General features: G+C 38.4%; 1 protein-coding gene across 3 annotated transcripts in view; it reads left to right on the plus strand.

Moving 5' to 3' along the window:
• The window catches only part of LOC127450725 (uncharacterized), a 31,691-nt gene extending 13,512 nt beyond the window's left edge, over nucleotides 1-18,179 (plus strand). Inside the window, exons 1-14 of one of the 3 annotated variants that reach the window (XM_051715034.1) lie at nucleotides 6,753-7,069; nucleotides 7,173-7,273; nucleotides 8,765-8,810; nucleotides 9,122-9,193; nucleotides 9,653-9,766; nucleotides 9,873-10,020; nucleotides 10,444-10,467; nucleotides 10,641-10,691; nucleotides 10,955-10,999; nucleotides 11,112-11,156; nucleotides 15,297-15,338; nucleotides 15,476-15,579; nucleotides 15,935-16,257; nucleotides 16,350-18,179. In XM_051715034.1, coding sequence (XP_051570994.1) covers nucleotides 6,977-7,069; nucleotides 7,173-7,273; nucleotides 8,765-8,810; nucleotides 9,122-9,193; nucleotides 9,653-9,766; nucleotides 9,873-10,020; nucleotides 10,444-10,467; nucleotides 10,641-10,691; nucleotides 10,955-10,999; nucleotides 11,112-11,156; nucleotides 15,297-15,338; nucleotides 15,476-15,579; nucleotides 15,935-16,003 — 954 coding nt within the window. In that variant the 5' untranslated portion in view covers nucleotides 6,753-6,976 and the 3' untranslated portion in view covers nucleotides 16,004-16,257; nucleotides 16,350-18,179. Of the gene's footprint in view, nucleotides 1-444; nucleotides 549-4,259; nucleotides 4,332-6,752; nucleotides 7,070-7,172; nucleotides 7,274-8,764; nucleotides 8,811-9,121; nucleotides 9,194-9,652; nucleotides 9,767-9,872; nucleotides 10,021-10,443; nucleotides 10,468-10,640; nucleotides 10,692-10,954; nucleotides 11,000-11,111; nucleotides 11,157-15,296; nucleotides 15,339-15,475; nucleotides 15,580-15,934; nucleotides 16,258-16,349 lie in introns of those variants that run through there. The other 2 variants (XM_051715035.1, XM_051715036.1) reach the window with 2 other exon arrangements.
• The last annotated feature ends 244 nt before the right edge of the window (nucleotides 18,180-18,423 follow it).

The raw sequence follows: 18,423 nt of genomic DNA on the forward strand, positions 1-18,423 counted from the left end.
TGTAAACTGCTATTAAGAGTTTGAGTTCTATTAACGAGTTCTGTAAAGTGGAACTCTGTATCGTCTGCCAGAAGGTAACAGTTCATAATGTGAATATAGTAAAGTAAGTTTACAATTTTCTCTTATTGTTGCTGTAATTATTTGAGTGTTAAGAGGCCACTAGAGGTTTTTGCATCTCAGTGTTCTAGGTTTTTGCCAGATCCATTTGTCAGGATGATGTAATAAACAAAGACCATTTGGGTACTTAACGTATTCAACACATATTCCTTTGAACCCATTACAGAATGGACTGAAAATTGTCTAGGGACAATGCAAACTATTATTAGTTGAGCACTAGAATGTTTTTTTTTTACAATTATGTCCCATCTCAGCATATATGCTCATCTATATCTGCACTTTAATTCATTTGCTGCTTTGTCTCACTGCTTCTTCCATGTTATGTAGCCAGCAAGTCAACCGAAATATTGTGGCATATGGAGCTAAACTCCAGTGGTTAACAAGGCAGCGTAATGTGTGGGAAAGCCTGGACATTAATTAATTTGTTATCCGTGAGTTATGATTTTTTTACTAATACTGTATGTTAGTTGAGCTTTCTTGGAAAGAACTTTATAATTTATTGCAGTATATATCGAATGTAGCCATAATGGTTTTAAATATTTTTTGTATCTCGGATCCCAGCTTTATTTGCAGAGTCAACTATAAGTTAGCCATTTGTAGGTTGATTTCACCAAAAAGTTTAACACTGTGGGTTTGTGGTGCTATCAAAAAACAGTTTTTGGTGGGACTCATTTGTACATCCACAGCTAGATGGGGGAAGTTGATTGAAATCTGTTTGAAAACAGTGATTTTTGCAAATGCATTTGGTTATGCTAGAGGGTCGCAGGAATTACACACTTCAGCTAGAGCAGAGATGCCCAAACTAGGGCCCATGGGCCAACTTTGATGTCCTTTGATTTGGCCCGTCTTGAAGTATATGACAAGAGTGAAAAAAAATAAAAAATGCTTTTGACACAGCTTTTCATTGCATTAGTTTAGCAGATTGCAGAGTATTTATTTATTTATTTATTTTATAAAACACATATTCCTTAAAGTAAAATGTGAGAATGCGGTTTGTAGACTACAGCTCAGCATTCAACACCATAGTGCTCTCCAAGCTTGATGAGAAACTCCGGGCTCTGGGCTTAAACAGGTCGCTGTGCAGCTGGATTCTGGACTTCCTGTCAAGCAGACCCCAGGTGGTCAGAATGGGCAGTAACATCTCCTCACCACTGACCCTGAACACTGTGTTCTCAGCCCACTCCTGTATTTATTGTACACATGTGACTGTGTGGCAACACATAGCTCCGATGCCATCATTAAGTTTGCTGATGATATGACGGTGGTAGGTCTGATCACTGACAATGAAGAAACAGCCTACAGAGAGGAGGTACACACTCTGACACATTGGTGTCAGGAGCACAATCTCTCCCTCAACGTCAGCAAGACCAAGGAACTTGTGGTGGACTTCAGGAGAAAATACAGAGAACACAGTCCCATCACCATCAATGGAGCACCGGTGGAGAGAGTCAGCAGCTTCAAGTTCCTGGGTGTCATCACTGAGGAACTCACATGGTCCATCCACACTGAGGCCGTTGTGAAGAAGGCTCTCCAGTGCCCCTTCTTCCTGAGATGGCTGAGGAAGTTTGGAATGAACCACCACATCCTCATGCAGTTCTACACCTGCACTGTAGAGAGCATCCTGATTGGCTGTATCACTGCCTGGTACGGCAACAGCACCACCCACAACCGCAAAACACTGCAAAGGGTGGTGCGAACTGCCAGACACATCGGAGGTGTGCTTCCCTCCCTCCAGGACATATATACCAGGCGGTGTGTGAAAAAAGCTCGGAGGATCATCAGAGACTCCAGCCACCCGAGCCATGGGCTGCTCTCACTGCTACCATCAGGCAGGAGGTATCGCAGCATCAGGACCCGCACCAGCCAACTCCATGACAGCTTCTTCCCCCAAGCAATCAGACTTTTGAACTCTTGATCTCTCACGATCAAAATACATCAGCACTGCACTTTATTAATCTCACACTGGACTGTCATAATTATATTTCTCTTAACAACACACTGGCAACTGACTATCAGCCGACAGCCTGAATGCCAATACAGCACAATACAACCTACTGTATATTTGATATATACTAATTTTATTGTATACTGTGTATTCTATATTATGTGTATGTGTATTCTATATTGTGTGTATTGTATACTGTACATTGTATATTATTATTTGTATATTGTGTTGTGTAAATCTGATGTTTATTGTAAATTGGTATATGTCTCATCACTGTTATGACTGCTATGTTGCTCGGAACTGCACCCAAGACTTTCACCCACTGTTGCACTTGTGTATATGGTTGAATTACAATAAAGGGATTTTATTTGATTTGATTGATAAAACAGTTTGCAGAGCCTGAAATTCGGCATGGGATTGCGGCTATTGCGCACAATTTTAATAATTCCCACAATTTTGGGGGCCTAGCTAGCTCAGTGGTAAAGACGTTGGCTACCACCCCTGGAGTTCACTAGCTTGCTAGGTGTGCTGAGTGAATCCAGCCAGGTCTCCTAAGCAACCAAATTGGATCGGTTGCTAGGGAGGGTAGAGTCACATGGGGTAACCTCCTCGTGGTTGTTATAATGTGGTTTGTTCTCAGTGTGGCGCATGGTGAGTTGAGCGTGGATGCCATGGTGGGTGGCGTGAAGCCTCCACATGCACTATGTCTACACGCGTTCAACAAGCCACGTGATAAGATGCACAGGTTGATGGTCTCAGACGCGGAGGCAGCTGAGATTTGACCTCCGCCACCCAGATTGAGGCAAATCACTATGCAACCACAAGGACTTAAAAGCACATTGGGAATTGGGCATTCCAAATTGGGTGAAAAAGGGGAAAAATAAAAAAAAATATTAATAATTCCTGCAATTTCAACATTCATAATGTGGGAAATTCCTGCACACTTTTCTTAACTTTACAGTGCGGTTGCAAATTAGTAAACTATTAGATACAGATGAACAAATCAAATCAATAAACTTGTTTTTGTATCAAACAGTAATTCCAGAAGCTGCTCAATTAAATCTGCTTTGTCTCTCCCTCTCTCTCTCTCTCTCTCTCGTGCAGTTGTCAGCAGTGTCAGAAGTGTAAGCATGCGAAGTGAAAAAGTGCTTTGTCGCATAGATACTGAACTTATGTTACAGATGTATAAATCTTTCTAAACCTGTTAATTCACATGCAAATAGTGTTATACCACATCTCCGTAAGCGAGCGATGCGATAAAAATATATTGTTCCTGTTTATAATCAACAAAGCTGTTAACATAGTTAACATTTTTCATAATGCAGCACATTTGCAAGAAAGGCAGAAATAGCAAAAATACTTTGTGAAATGTACCAGCTGCATGATGAAGAGAGACACTTAAACACCTGTTACATCTCTCATCTTCATCTCTAGTTCCATACAGGATTGTAAATTTACTCTGGGCTCTGGTCTAAAAAAATCCCCCTGCAAACTGATATAGTTCCAAATTAATATATCCATTGCGTTCTTTATTTGAATTTTCGCTGAACATTATTTGTTTCGTGCCGCCCGTTGTGCAGATGGTGCCGAGTCAGTGGCGGATGCTCACGCCATAAACATGCACAGACAGGCACTCCGCTTCTCATGCTTTGCATCAGTTCGGTGTCGTGCTCACGCGCTAAAATGATCAAATGCTACAATGTAGTTAATCATAATAATAATAACAACAATAATATCTGGATGTGTTATAAAATGTTATTAATGATACAATAATAATTTTACAGAACACTAACCACTTCATATCTCTGACTAAAGTTCATTGTTTTATTAAATTGGCTTATTAATTTAATAGCCAAAATATTTGGAAATATGTAAATAATAAAAACATTTTTTTAGTAACAATGCACATTATGCAATGCCCCATATGTAAGGGGGTGACCCTGACCCCCCCATTTTCAGAGATAAATTCCTACCCCTGAGTTTGTTATAATGCACTGTTCTCTTTTGGCCCACGACCCTCAATCAAGATTGATTTTTGGCCCTCTATAGGAAAAAGTTTGGGCACCTCTGAGCTAGAGGGAGTAGAGCTCAAGGGCTGAGAAGCCTTTAGTGGTTACAGTGTTTCAAGAATCTTAAAATATTTCAGATCATGTAGACAGCTGTTATTTTAACTTAATTCCTCCCCTTTCTTTAATAGGCAATTTTATTCATAACAAATGTTCATCATGGCCAATGTGATTGTATGCATAATGGAATCAAAGTACACTTGGTGAGTCTAAGTTTTATTCTTTTTGTCATGTTCTGGCTAACCTGGGAAACCTGGGAAAGTTGTAGGTTTGAGGTGTTTTCCAATGAGGGGCCAACAGCATAATTTTAAAGGAAAAGTTCACCAAAAAAAAAAAAAAAAGAATTCTCATCATTTACTCACCCTCATCCATCCCAGATGTGAAGGAATTTATTTCTTCTGCAGAACACAAAGATTTTTAGAAGAATATTCCAGCTCTGTAGGTCCATTCAATGCAAGTGAAAGGTGGCCACAAATCTGAAGTTCCAAAAATCACATTAAGGCAGTATAAAAGTATTCCATAAGGCTCCAGGATAGGGTTGCACCAGCTGTGCATACGTTCTCATGTAAGTTGGGACGTAAAGTTCACACTAAGGGCTTAGTAACTACTAGTTAGTTTGTAACTAAGTCAGTGCTTAATTTGGTTGCACCACCTGTTCTTAAGGCAAGACTTAACTAGTAGGTCGTAAGCTCTCCGTAAAGTAATGCGTAGTCGCATAATATGATGTTTACACGTATTAAACCAATAAGCAACCTTCATATTTGTACACAGAAGTGTTAAAAAGCCGTGAATTTCAGTTTATCTCGCTACGGTTGATGTTCAAACCTTGTCTGCTCATGTAACTGTCAGCTGTAATAAATTATATCCCCATTAAATACGATACGTAACAAAAGTACGTTTAATTTGCCCTGTGTAAATAACAATATATAGGAACTGTATCGAAAATAAATAAGGGGTGATAAATAAATACTAATACAACAGGCTGGAAAAATAGACATTTATTCATTTTAATATCCTATCTATATTTTGAATGTGTTGAAACTTGACACCGGGCGACGCACTCTGAAAACTGCACCTTTAGATCGGTTTCATGCTGAAAAGCCGCTTAAAAGTAATTTTTTTTTCTCTCTCGTAAATGTAAATGAGTGTAAATGTCAACACCATCATATACTGTATGTTGAAAGGACCCATTGCCTATCAAGCAAAACATGAGCTCATTAATGTCATTAAATACAGGTATCATTCTGCTTTTTTATTCCAACCGTTACTCCTGTCGGAGGCTTCCATAAATATTTAGTTTATACGTAGGGTTATGTCCTACCTAAGTTTAATGGTGCAACGCTCAAATATTTAGTAGTGCGTAAATTGTGACTTAGTGCCCATTTACGCCACAACTAGTCTAAGTTCTAACGTACGTATAGCTGGTGCAACCAGCCCCAGTGGTTTAATCCATGCGTTTCTTTTAGTGATTTGCATTCTTTGTGCTTATCGACACCTGCTGGACAGGGAGGAGAATTTATAGTAAAAAAGGACTTAAATATTGATCTGTGTCTCACAACGATCATATCGCATAAGACATGGATTTAACCACTGGAGTCATATAGATTACTTTCATGCTGCCTTTATGTCCCTTTTGAGCTTCAAAGTTTTGGACCCTGTTGAATTTAATTGTATGGATCCATAGAGCTGAGATAGTCTTCTAAAAATATTTGTGTTCTGCAGAAGAAAAAAAGTCCTACATATCTGGGATGGCATGAGGGTGAGTAAATGTTGAAAATGTTTTAATTTTTGGTTTAATTTTTTCTTTAAGCCTCCTTGTAATGCATCCAAAACATGCAACTAACAGCTCACAGTATGTAGTTTTGTCATCATTCTTACAAATCTCCTATGGTGTTTATTAATTGACATCAATAATTTATAGGGTTGGGTATTGATATGGATTTCCTGATTCGATTTGATTCCAATTTGCAAGCTCTCCATCTGATTAGATTTAGATTAGATTCCAATTCATATATTTCAGTTGTAATGTCCATTTTGCTTTCATATGAAAGAAATTCTCTCTCAGCTAATGCTGTTAATTATACTGGGGACCTTCTAACTAGGTACATTACGTAAATATTCATATGTTTTTCATTGTTTTAGTCACATATTTAAAAAATGTAGAAATCCATGTATTCCATCAATAAATATGATGTCTTGAAATTTTATATATTAAATGGCATGTATATTGATAGTATATAATATATATTTCTGTTAGGAAGACTCGTAGACTTGAGTAAAGTTTTATATTACATTTATTTGATGAATATAATACAGAAATGTAATGTCTCTCTTTGGCATAAGCCCCGTCTGGCAGTCTGAAGAAGTTATACTTGGAACCGTCATATCTTGCCAGAGATAAGAGGCAGGGGCGAGGAGCCTACCCCCGTGCAGGACGGGACTCAACTGGTGGTGGTGGGGTGGTGGAGGTTGCCGTGTTAGCACACTGAAACAGCAATGTGATAGATTGTGAGCAGACTTATAAGGCATTGGCTTACATGTGATTGGCTAGGAGATCAATCTGATCAACCTCCCATCTGTATGCAGACTCATCATGGTCGTGGATGAAGCCAATGACCATGGTGTTGTCTGAAAACTTCAGGAGCTTGACAGAGGGATCCTTTGCAGTGCAGTCATTTGTGTAGAAGGAGAAGAGCAGTGGAGAGAGAACGCATCCCTGAGGAGATCCAGTGCTAATAGTGAGGGTCCCGGTTGTGAGTTTCCCCAGTCTCACTAGCTGCTGCCTATCTGTCAGAAAGTTGGTGATCCATCGACAGATTAGGGTGGGCACAAGGTGTTGCAGGATATAATGCAGTCCCGTATTGACAGCATCATCCACAGACCTGTTTGCTCGGTATACAAACTGAAGGGGGTCCAGCAAGGGTCCAGTGATGTCCTTCAGGTAGGCCAAACCCAGTCTTTCAAATGACTTCATGACCACAGACGTGAGAGCGACAGGTCTGTAGTCATTAAATCCTGTGGTTTTTGGTTTTTTTGGGGACCAGAATGATGGTGGAGCATTTGAAGCAGCAGGAAACTTCACACTGCTCCAGTCATCTATTGAAGATGGAGGACAGCTGGTCAGTGCAGACTTTCAGACAAGCAGGTGAAACACCATCTGGGCCTGAAGCTTTCCTAGTCTTTTGTTTCTGAAAGACCCGGCACACATCCACAGATCATAAGTGCAGGTTGAGTAGCAGGAGGGAGAGGAGGGGGGTTCCAGGAGGTGTTGGTGTGTGTGTGAAGTGAAGATCAGAGAGGGAGTGGGGTGTGAGACTGGGCTTTTCAAACCTGCAGTAAAACACATTCAGTTCATCAGCCATTAGTTGACTCTCTACAGAGCGAGGGAGAGGTGTCTTGTACTCGCTGGTGCTTTTTAGGCCTTTCCACACAGATTCAGGGTCATTGGCTGAAAACTGTTTTTCAGAGTAGCTTCTTTTAGCCACTCTGATTTCCTTAGTAAGTATGTTCCTGGCCTGGTTGTACAATGTTTTATCCCCACTTCTGTAAGCATCCTCTTTGGCATGATGAAGCTGTCTGGGTTTTCCTGTAAATCATGGTTTATCATTATTGAATGATAAAAATGTCCTGGTAGGGATGCACATTTCCTCACAGAAACTGATATATGATGTGTAGGTCCCCCTCGTGCCACCAAAACAGTCTGAACCCGCATCTCAGAATAGCATTCTGAGATGCCATTCTTTTCACCACAATTGTACAGAGCGGTTACCTGAGTTACTGTAGACTTTGTCAGTTCAAACAAGTCTGGCCATTCTCTGTTGACCTCTATCATCAACAAGGCGTTTCCATCCACAGAACTGCCGCTCACTGGATGTGTTTTGTTTTTGGCACCATTCAGGTTTCCCCATTCTGATGGTTGATGTGAACATTAACTGAAGCTCCTGACCCGTCTCTGCATAATTTTATGCACTGCACTGCTGCCACACGTTTGGCTGATTAGATAATCACATGGATGATTGTTGGTGCCAGGCGGGCTGGTTTGAGTATTTCTGTAACTGCTGATCTCCTGGGAATTTCACACACAACAGTCTCTAGAATTTACTCAGAATGGTGCCAAAAACAAAAAACATCCAGTGAGCGGCAGTTCTGTAGATGGAAACACCTTGTTGATGAGAGAGGTCAACGGAGAATGGCCAGACTGGTTCAAACTGACGAAGTCTATGGTAACTCAGATAACTCTGTACAATTGTGGTGAGAAGAATATCATCTCAGCATATTAGGCAGGTGGTTTTAATGTTGTGGCTGATCAGTGTATATTCTGTATATATACTTTAAAAACTGTATAGTTACATGTTTATTGTTTACATAGTTTGTACTATTCAAAAGTATTTACTTTGAATTATAGAACAAGTGCTAAAACGGTTCTGTCTCTTTAAGAATAGCAGCATTTTAGTGAGCTATTCACAGAAGTGTTTTGATTGAGCGCACTAAATCGAATGACTTTTTTTTCCCCGCATCCGTGCTACAGTATGTGTGATTAGCATTGAATGTTTATTTAAATGGATTGCATAGACCTCATCTTTAGACACACATTAAATGGAACCAGTCAAACCAATCTTTTATTCTCTACATGCAGTAAAAGGAGCTTGGTGCAAAATGTCTACACCAATATACTACTCATGGTGAGTGAAATCAGAAAATTTACCAGCCAATGGCTAAGTGCAGAAATTTCTTGTTGTATAGTGCAAAATTTTGTCGCATATAGTGATTGACTCGTGTTGTAGAGGGTTGCCACACAAATGAAAGATTGGTCTTGGGATTTAAGAATCGATATCTAGATCGTTCAAATTAAGATTTTGATGCATCGGAAAATCAATATTTTTACCCAACCCTAGTCATTTACTACATTAGAATAGAAATAGAAATAAGGTTTAGTCTTTCTGCACATTATATACACACAAATATAAGCCATATCTTCTGTGAATTCTTGTAGTATGATGAGTTGATGGAAGACCATTTGTTTGAAATTAAAGTGTTCTCACCATCCGAAACAAATCTTGCAGAGGTAAGAACAAACAGTAAAAGACTGTTTACTTTTATTATTATTTTTATTATTATTATTATTATTATTATTATTAATATATTGATTAGTTGTCAGAATGTTTTGTAGTTAATTTATGTGTGTTTGTTTTTTTAATCTAGCTCGTTATATTTGTGTTTCCTTTCTAACTTACATGCTAGCCACTAGAGGTGTACGGACTGTTATCTGTACACATATACTGTATAGAAATAGATGGGGGTGATGGATAAATTGGCCAGAGATTTATTCCCTACACCCACAAGACTGTATTTATCAGGCAAAGTAATTAACGGTCTAGTCTGGTTTGAATTTTAATGTATAGATTTAGTTTAGAAGTTTACCTTTTTTAGATTTGTATTAAAAAATAATAGTCATGTTATGGTTATCATACAGTATATAACTATTTTTTTTAAGTGTGTCTTCTGTTCTTGACTGTTTTCTTAGCAACAGTTGACACTTCTTTCAGTGATGAACACTCTATGTTCGTCTTGGAATAAAAATAAGAAGAAAAAGGAAAAATTCAAAGTAGTAGAAAGTTTTGAAATAATGCTAAATTATGTGAGTATAATTGCTTGTAGTGTATTTATTTATATTTTTGAAATTGGCTCAAAAATTTTAATCAGTATCAGTTGTTATTGACTGATTCCCATTTTCCTTTCTACAGATAATTCCAGAAAGAAATGGTAATTCCATAGAATATATTGAAAAGGTTTGTGCCGATCACAGCTGTACAGGTGGTTACAAAACAAATTATGTGAACAAAACCATCTTTGGGCAAATGTACCTACAATCTTGCAACGAATCATTATCAGGTATGGACTTTTAACCTTTCATTTACCTTTTTTCTTTTATTTTCCCCTCAAACTTAATTTACCCCTGGTATGGCCAAAGACCACTACACATCTCATTTGCAAGAGGAGTTCACCTGGAATCTGATTTCACATTTGCTGCATTGATTGTGAGATAAACATTGTGTGGTTAAATATGGCAAAATGTGTTAAACTGAGATGAGACTACTCCATTTTCAGATTAACTCATTTGCTTAGCCCAAATATTGAATAAACAAACATGCACAGCGTGGTGTGTAGCATTTTAAGCATGATGAGCATGCAGATTTTACGGAAATCTGTGGAGCTAAATACAGATTTCTGCCGGCACAGATTCATTTATTACGTAACTGCCAAACTCAAAGAACTGACTTCCTCTCTCTCCTTTGTCTCCCTTGAATTTATTAGCTCTAAAATGCCCATCAAAAGAGAGTAAGTTATTTGACTTTCTATCTCTTGCAACCACAAATTTTCTTTTTCTAATCTTCTTTTATTTGTTGTACATATTTAATATGAACCTGAAGATAATGTGAGAGAAAAGTGAAAGAACCTACTAAAAAACTTTGTTGAATGAAACTACTAACATTAACCTAATAATCATATAGGGACAACAAGTTCACCACCAAGAATCAAGCAAACCATCACTGTATTTGAATGTAAGTTGCTTTGATATCTTGTCATAAAAATTCTGCAATTCTAAACCAATATGCTGTAAATCTGTAAAGTTACATTATCCTGTTATCTTCCTGTGTGTTGCAGGATCCCATTATTTTTCTTATGTACACGAAGTATACATTGTTTTAAAATCCAGTACAAATTTTGTAGCAAATTTGAAGAAAAAAAATATTGCTAGAAACAATCTTCATTTGCTTGCATGGATAGAACAATCTATAATGGCAAATATTTAACTATTTTATAGATTTGTCAACCACTCCATCAGCAAAAACCATTCATCAAACCATCAGTAAGCACCAAGTTTGCCACTCATGAGAGCAACTTGATCAGTGATAATGAGTAGCATTATTCTTATCATATAACTCTGCTTTTTTCAAATGTCAGTATGCTACATTTTGTAGATCTGTCAACCACTCCATCAGCAACTACCATTCATCAAACCATGAGTAAGCACCAACATTTGCCACTTATTCAAACAGCCTCATGAGTAACATAATGCCTTCGGTATACACTCAGTGGCCACTATATTAGGTACACCTTTACAATACTTGGTATAACCGTGTGCATCTACTCTGAGTAAGATTCTGCAGGAGTGAATGGGGCTGGAATGAACAGCTTGATTTTTAGTGGTTGTTTTCAGAATCAGAATCAGAATGAGCTTTATTGCCAAGTGTTCTCACGTACACAAGGAATTTTTTTGGTGATAGGAGCAACAAGTGCACACAGAACATTACATTGAGACACAGAATATAAAACAAAGTAAGAGTATAAATAGACATACAAATAATAGGACATATAATGGCATATGTACATGTGCATGTGGTAATGTATGTGCAAGGGAGGGGTATGTACATTTATTGAATGAAATATGTGAATTTACATATGTACATGGATATGTATTTACATTGTTGCACTATGGGGGAGTCCTGAGGCAGTTTAATTGTTCATGAGGAAAATGGCCTGAGGGTTCTTGTGCCTGGATGTCCTGGTGCTCAGTGCTCTGTAGCACCAGCCAGAGGACAACAGTTCAAAGAGGGAGTGGGCAGGGTGTGTGAGGTCTAGAGAGATTCTACCTGCACATTTCCTCACTCTGGAGACGTACAGGTCTTGGAGGGTGGGCAGGGGGGCACCAATAATCCTCTCAGCAGTCCTGACTGTCCGTTGTAGTTTCCTTCTGTCTGATTTGGTGGCTGAACCAAACCAGACAGTTATAAATGTACACAGGACAGACTCAATGATGGCCAAGTAGAACAGTGTCAGCAGCCCCTGTGGCAGGTTGAACTTCCTCAGCTGGGGAAGGAAGTACAACCTCTGCTGAGCCTTCTTCACAATGGAGACTATGTGGGTGTCCCACTTCAGGTCCCGAGAGATGGAATCTGATCAACCTCCCATCTGTATGCAGACTCATCATGGTCGTGGATGAGGCTGATGACCATGGTGTTGTCTGAAAACTTCAGGAGCTTGACAGAGGGATCCTTTGCAGTGCAGTCATTTGTATAGAAGGAGAAGAGCAGTGGAGAGAGACCGCATCCCTGAGGAGATCCAGTGCTAATAGTGAGGGTCCCGGATGTGAGTTTCCCCAGTCTCACTAGCTGCTGCCTATCTGTCAGAAGGCTGGTGATCCATCGACAGATTAGGGTGGGCACAAGGTGTTGCAGGATATAATGCAGTCCCATATTGACAGCATCATCCACAGACCTGTTTGCTCGGTATGCAAACTGAAGGGGGTCCAGCAAGGGTCCAGTGATGTCCTTCAGGTAGGCCAAACCCAGTCTTTCAAATGACTTCATGACCACAGACGTGAGAGCGACAGGTCTGTAGTCATTAAATCCTGTGATTTGGGGTTTTTTGGGGACCAGAATGATGGTGGAGCGTTTGAAGCAGCAGGAAACTTCACACTGCTCCAGTCATCTATTGAAGATGGGGGACAGCTGGTCAGTGCAGACTTTCAGACAAGCAGGTGAAACACCATCTGGGCCTGAAGCTTTCCTAGTCTTTTGTTTCTGAAAGACCCGGCACACATCCACAGATCATAAGTGCAGGTTGAGTAGCAGGAGGGAGAGGAGGGGGGTTCCAGTAGGTGTTGGTGTGTGTGTCAAGTGAAGATCAGAGAGGGTGTGGGGTGTGAGACTGGGCTTTTCAAACCTGCAGTAAAACACATTCAGTTCATCAGCCATTAGTTGACTCTCTACAGAGCGAGGGAGAGGTGTCTTGTACTCGCTGGTGCTTTTTAGGCCTTTCCACACGGATTCAGGATCATTGGCTGAAAACTGTTTTTCAGCTTTTCAGAGTAGCTTCTTTTAGCCACTCTGATTTCCTTAGTAAGTATGTTCCTGGCCTGGTTGTACAATGTTTTATCCCCACTTCTGTAAGCATCCTCTTTGGCATGATGAAGCTGTCTGGGTTTTCCTATAAATCATGGTTTATCATTATTGAATGATAAAAATGTCCTAGTAGGGATGCACATTTCCTCATAGAAACTGATATATGATGTCACAGTATCTGTGAGCTCCTCCAGGTCTGTGGCTGCAGCCTTAAAAACACTCCGATCAGTGCAGTCAAAGCAGGCTTGTAGTGGGATATAAACACTCACCAGAATAAACGAGGGAAACTCACACGGCGAGTAGAAAGGCTTACAGTTGATGAAGAGTGTCTAAATTAGGACAGCACATCTTCTTCAATGCTGTTACATCTGTACACCAACTGTATACTTGATGTAAAACATGTTCCATCACCTCTCATTTTCCCAGATGATTCAGCAACGTGATCTGCTCTGAACAGCTGGAAGCCAGGCAGATGAAATGCACTGTCCGGGATGGCTTCACTCAGCCAGGTTTCCGTGAAACACAGAGCAGCGGAGTTAGAAAAGTCCTTACTTGTTTGAGTGAGCAGAAGCAGTTCGTCCGTTTTTTTGGAGCAGACATTCGCCAGATGAATACTCGGCAGCGGAGTCCTAAAGCCACTTTGAGGAAGCTTCACAAGCGCTTTGGCTCGCTTCCCTCGCATGCTTCTTTTGGATCGCTTGTAGAGCACTGCTGAGCCTCCAACTAAGGTGTCTAATAAAATGCCTGAATGATCAAACACTGGCAAATAATTATCAGGTACGCTTTGCCGAGTATTCAGCAGTTCATCCTTGGTGAAACTGATCGGGAAAGAGTGACAAAAAACATGACAAACAAACAAAAGTAACAAAAATGCTAGAGAGCTCCACACTGAAGCAGCCATCAGCGGCGGCATCTTTTCAAATAAAAAAAAAACAAAAACGTTTTTGTGGTATTTTTGTCATATTGCTTTAATATAACTTATTTTAAATAATTAAACCATCTTAAAACCCACTTGGAAGTTTGCTGAGGCCCTCTGGTGGGCCATGGCCCCCTGATTGAGAATTACTGCTCTAGAAATTTGTCATGTGTATTTTGTTGATTCATGTCTTTTATTTTGAAATGTTTAGTTCCTGTTTCCCTTGTCATGTGATTCCTGTTTTCCCTCCATGTTCATGTGTCATGTTTTCATTGGTTTATTGTTTAATTAGCTTGTTATGAGTTCTATTTGTTCATTGGTTTATGTTTCCCCATGTCCATGTATTTAAGCCTCATGTTTTCCATTGTGTCTTTGTCAAGTATTGAATGTGAGTGTAGATGTTTATGTCAGGCCACGTTTATTGTCAAGTTTTTGTCAAGTCAAGCTTTTAGTCAAGCCATGTTCATGTTTATATTTAGTTAGGGTTTTTGGATTTCACGTTCTGTAAATAAAACTGCACTTGGGTTCTCATCATCTTCGTCATCATCATTGCCATTGCCAGCAGCTACATCGTTACAAAATTAATGTGCTTGAAAATTCCAGGAGATCAGCAGTTTCTGAGACATTTACTGAGACATTAAATTCTAAGACATTACTGACTCTTGACCATGTGGGCTTGTTTATTAAATTGCTGCCACATAATTAGCTGATTAGATATTTGCCTTAAAAAGTACCTAATAAAGTAACCACTGAGTGTCCATTGTTACTAATTTAATAGTTTTACTAAATTTACTTATAGACCTTATTCACGCTAGTGCCATCTTTGATTTTTAACGGGAATGATAACGAGGCTGTGAGGGATAGAATTAACATCTCTTCAATGGGCTGTACTGCAGTTTAAAGTGTTTTTGGATCATTCCGTGGACAAAACATTGAAAATAAAAAAACATCTAAGAACATTCAGTAGACAAAGAAATCCAGACAACATGAGTTGTGGAAAATCAGATGTGATGTAGGAGCTTTTTACAGCTTTATATCATCCGTGCCATTGAAGAGAGAGTAAGTTTATCCATCACAGCCTCATTGTCATCAAAGATGGTGCTAGCGTGAATAAGGTCTATTACTAATATATTACATATAGTATGCATTGACATACTTACACTTTTATTATAAACATAATATACTTACTGTACATATATATATATATATATATATATGTATGTATGTAAGTTTGGCTCAGGGTACAACTAATCAAACAAATTTCATCATATGCCAACTTCATAAGTGTCATAAGTCAAAAAGTGATTTGTTTCTGTATGTTGTTTTGTGTGTCCCTCTTATCACAGATCACCAAATAGAAAATAAAACACAGATGCAGGAAATGTTGTGTAAGTTTAAGAGCTCTTGGTCTGGCTGACTGATTTATTTTTGTCTGCCCTTCTTCTCTCTCTCTTTGTCTCTCTCCCCTTACCTCCAAATGCCATTGTAAACCAGCATAAGCATGCTTTTATGTTTTGTTTCCCAGCTACAGTTAATTCATACAATTGGAGCCTTGCTGTCTCTCTACTACTGAATATCCTTCTACTCTTTTGTGTGTGGTACCTGTACAGGATAATAAAAGTAATGAAGGTAATAAAAGTAATGAAGCATTTATGTGGAATCCCATGAGGAAAAAGACTTAAACAAAACAAACTTAATAATATTTCATTTAAAAAGCTGTGAGGGATAGATTTAGCATTAGGGGTAGAAAATACAGTACCATTAGCTCAGCATAAAAACAATAAAAATCCATGAAAAGTCCCCATCAGACAAACAAACGTGCATTTGTGTGTGAATTTAAAGCTGGATATACTTTCCTTTTGGGTGAGGCTGTTTTGAGTTTCATTAGCTTTTTATCAAATATACCAAATATTTTGTTTCCTGTCCATAATCTTTTTTGAGTTTTATCTATGTAAAAACATTTTTATTGTTGTTTGTTTTAAAGGGAAACGTTTCACAGGAAAATATTACCACAGAGATGGGACCCTTACAGATTGTAGAGGTAGATGTCTGATTTAGGTAATACCAGCTTTTGTAGTTTTTCCGGACAGGGATACAATGTTCATATGTACAGTGTCAGTAACAAGCTTTAACGACAGCTTTCACAACTGTCTATACCATTATGAAATGTCATTCTGTGCACATACTGTAGCATTCCATATCAGTAAAGTAGAATGATGACATTATTGGTTTTCTTGTCATTAAAAACTTCTTCCTTTTTCCTGTTCTCCTTCCATGATGATTCCTATAATACCAGTCTGAAACACGGTAAGCTGCTCATTTTGTCTTTTGGCAAATTTTTGTTGTCTTTAACCACAGAGTTTGTGAATACATGTAATTTGCTTTTCCATTTTCTCAAGTCTGCGGTTTTTGAGAAGGGTGAATCTGGGTTGTTTCCCAACTTGTTCCAGTTCATCACAGTCACTGTCTGCCCCTGCGTATGGAAACTGAAGTCCTGTGGAGTTTTTCTTCCAGATTCTACATACAACCTACTACATAAGATCTTTGCATGTCATAGTGTTATTTTTGAATCTGTCATTGACAATATCTCAGGGTTTCCGCAGGTCTTAAAAAGTCTTAATTCGCCCTTCTGCAAAATAAGGCCTTAAAAAGGTCTTAAATCGAAGCAACAAGTCTTTAATTCATAAGGTCATGGCATTAAATGTTGTATGAGGGATTGTTTTCTCGTTGCGGGATTGTTTTCTCATTGCATTTAGTAGGGTGACCAGGCGTCCCATTTTGAAGAGGTGTGTCCCGGTGTCCCGACAATTCTCGAAACATTGTAATTATGTCCTGGTTTAATGTTCATTTCCCCACAAGCACGGAGGTAAATCAGACAATGTCACACTTAGACAGCTACACTGCACTTTTTACGTAGTACAAGCACTTATATTTCAGATGGGGGGGTTGTATTTTGAATTTTTGGTTACAATGTTGTGAATTTTTGTGAAGTCATTTCATAATTACACATGCAATATGACATCATATGGATAGGATAGGCTACATGGAATTTGTACATGAAAAAAAGCTAAAATGTAGATAAATCATGAAAAAACTAAAAACCATACATTTTTACAAACTATATAGGCTATACAGTTAAGTGCAGAAGTTTGCATAACCCTTTTGTTTTTATAAGTTTCCATACCCCTTTCAGAATGTATACAAATAACCTGTAGTACTGTCCTTCAAAAGCTACACAACACAAAATGTACTCTTATTTACACAAATCCTGTTCAAAAGTGTGCACCCCTTGGTTCTTCTTATGATGCCTTCTTGAGCATCAGTAATTGTTTGCACCTTTTGTAATAGTTGTGTATTAGTAATCTGGACCTCATATATAGCCACTGTTGGGAAGAACTCATATGTGCAGAAGAATAATTTTACTGTAGTTGGGTTTCTTCACTGCTCAGGACAAAGCAGGGATTCGTGAACAATTATTACACAAACAGTCATTGATCATCAAGAAAGCAACACACCATATTAGAAACCAAGGGAATGTAAACTTCTTAACAGGATCATGTGTGTAAATTCAGTTACTATTTTGTTGTGTGGAATATATGTGAGGATGTGTTATGTCAAATAGCTTCTTCGGGGCAGTACTAAATAAAAACAAAATGCCACACACACACACACACACACACACACACACACACACACACATTGATTCCTTACATTTTCTTTAGTTGGTCTTAAAAAAGGTCTTAAATTTAGCTTCATAAAACCTGCAGAAACCCTGATCATCCACACTAATGCAGCTTATTAACATGCACAAACAAATTCACCCAAGTGGTGTTATTTTCCATTTTGAAACTGGGAGTCCTGAATTTCCCTTGTGCATGAATAAAACACTTGTTGTATTAAGCTTCATGACTTTTAATTAATCAAGTGTGTACCGTGATGAGCCTGTAGTTAAACATAAAGTTAAATTAAATATGTGTCCCTTTCAACACTTGGGTGAAGAGACAGAACTGTTCATTTCTGTTTGGTTGTGCCAGTGAATTTCTCTTGAAAATTAAAAAGGGGAAGGGAAATTATACTCACAGGAAAATACTGATATGCCAAATGTAAAATATACTGCCTTTTTCAGCAGCTATTTTTTAATTTAATGTAATTTGTATTATATGTATTGTTATATTATACTTTATTGTTGCAAAATACACCCATTAAATAAGTCTAATTTTAAAGGATTATATCATGAAAGTCTTTGTTTTCATTTCCAATATATAGCCTAGTTGACTTGTTTGTTTTCTTCCATATTATAAATGCTTTGCCTGACTGCATTCTCAGGTACAAAATAATAAATAATAATAATAAGGAAATTCTTATAAAATGGTATCCATTAGAGTAAAATCTATCTTGACAATGATGCCTTCACTGATATATTGCTTTTTATAAAACCTTTGTGTCACGCATACCACAACAAGCGTCAGAATT

The sequence above is a fragment of the Myxocyprinus asiaticus genome, chromosome 13 (assembly GCF_019703515.2).
Source record: "Myxocyprinus asiaticus isolate MX2 ecotype Aquarium Trade chromosome 13, UBuf_Myxa_2, whole genome shotgun sequence".
NCBI lineage: Eukaryota > Metazoa > Chordata > Actinopteri > Cypriniformes > Catostomidae > Myxocyprinus > Myxocyprinus asiaticus.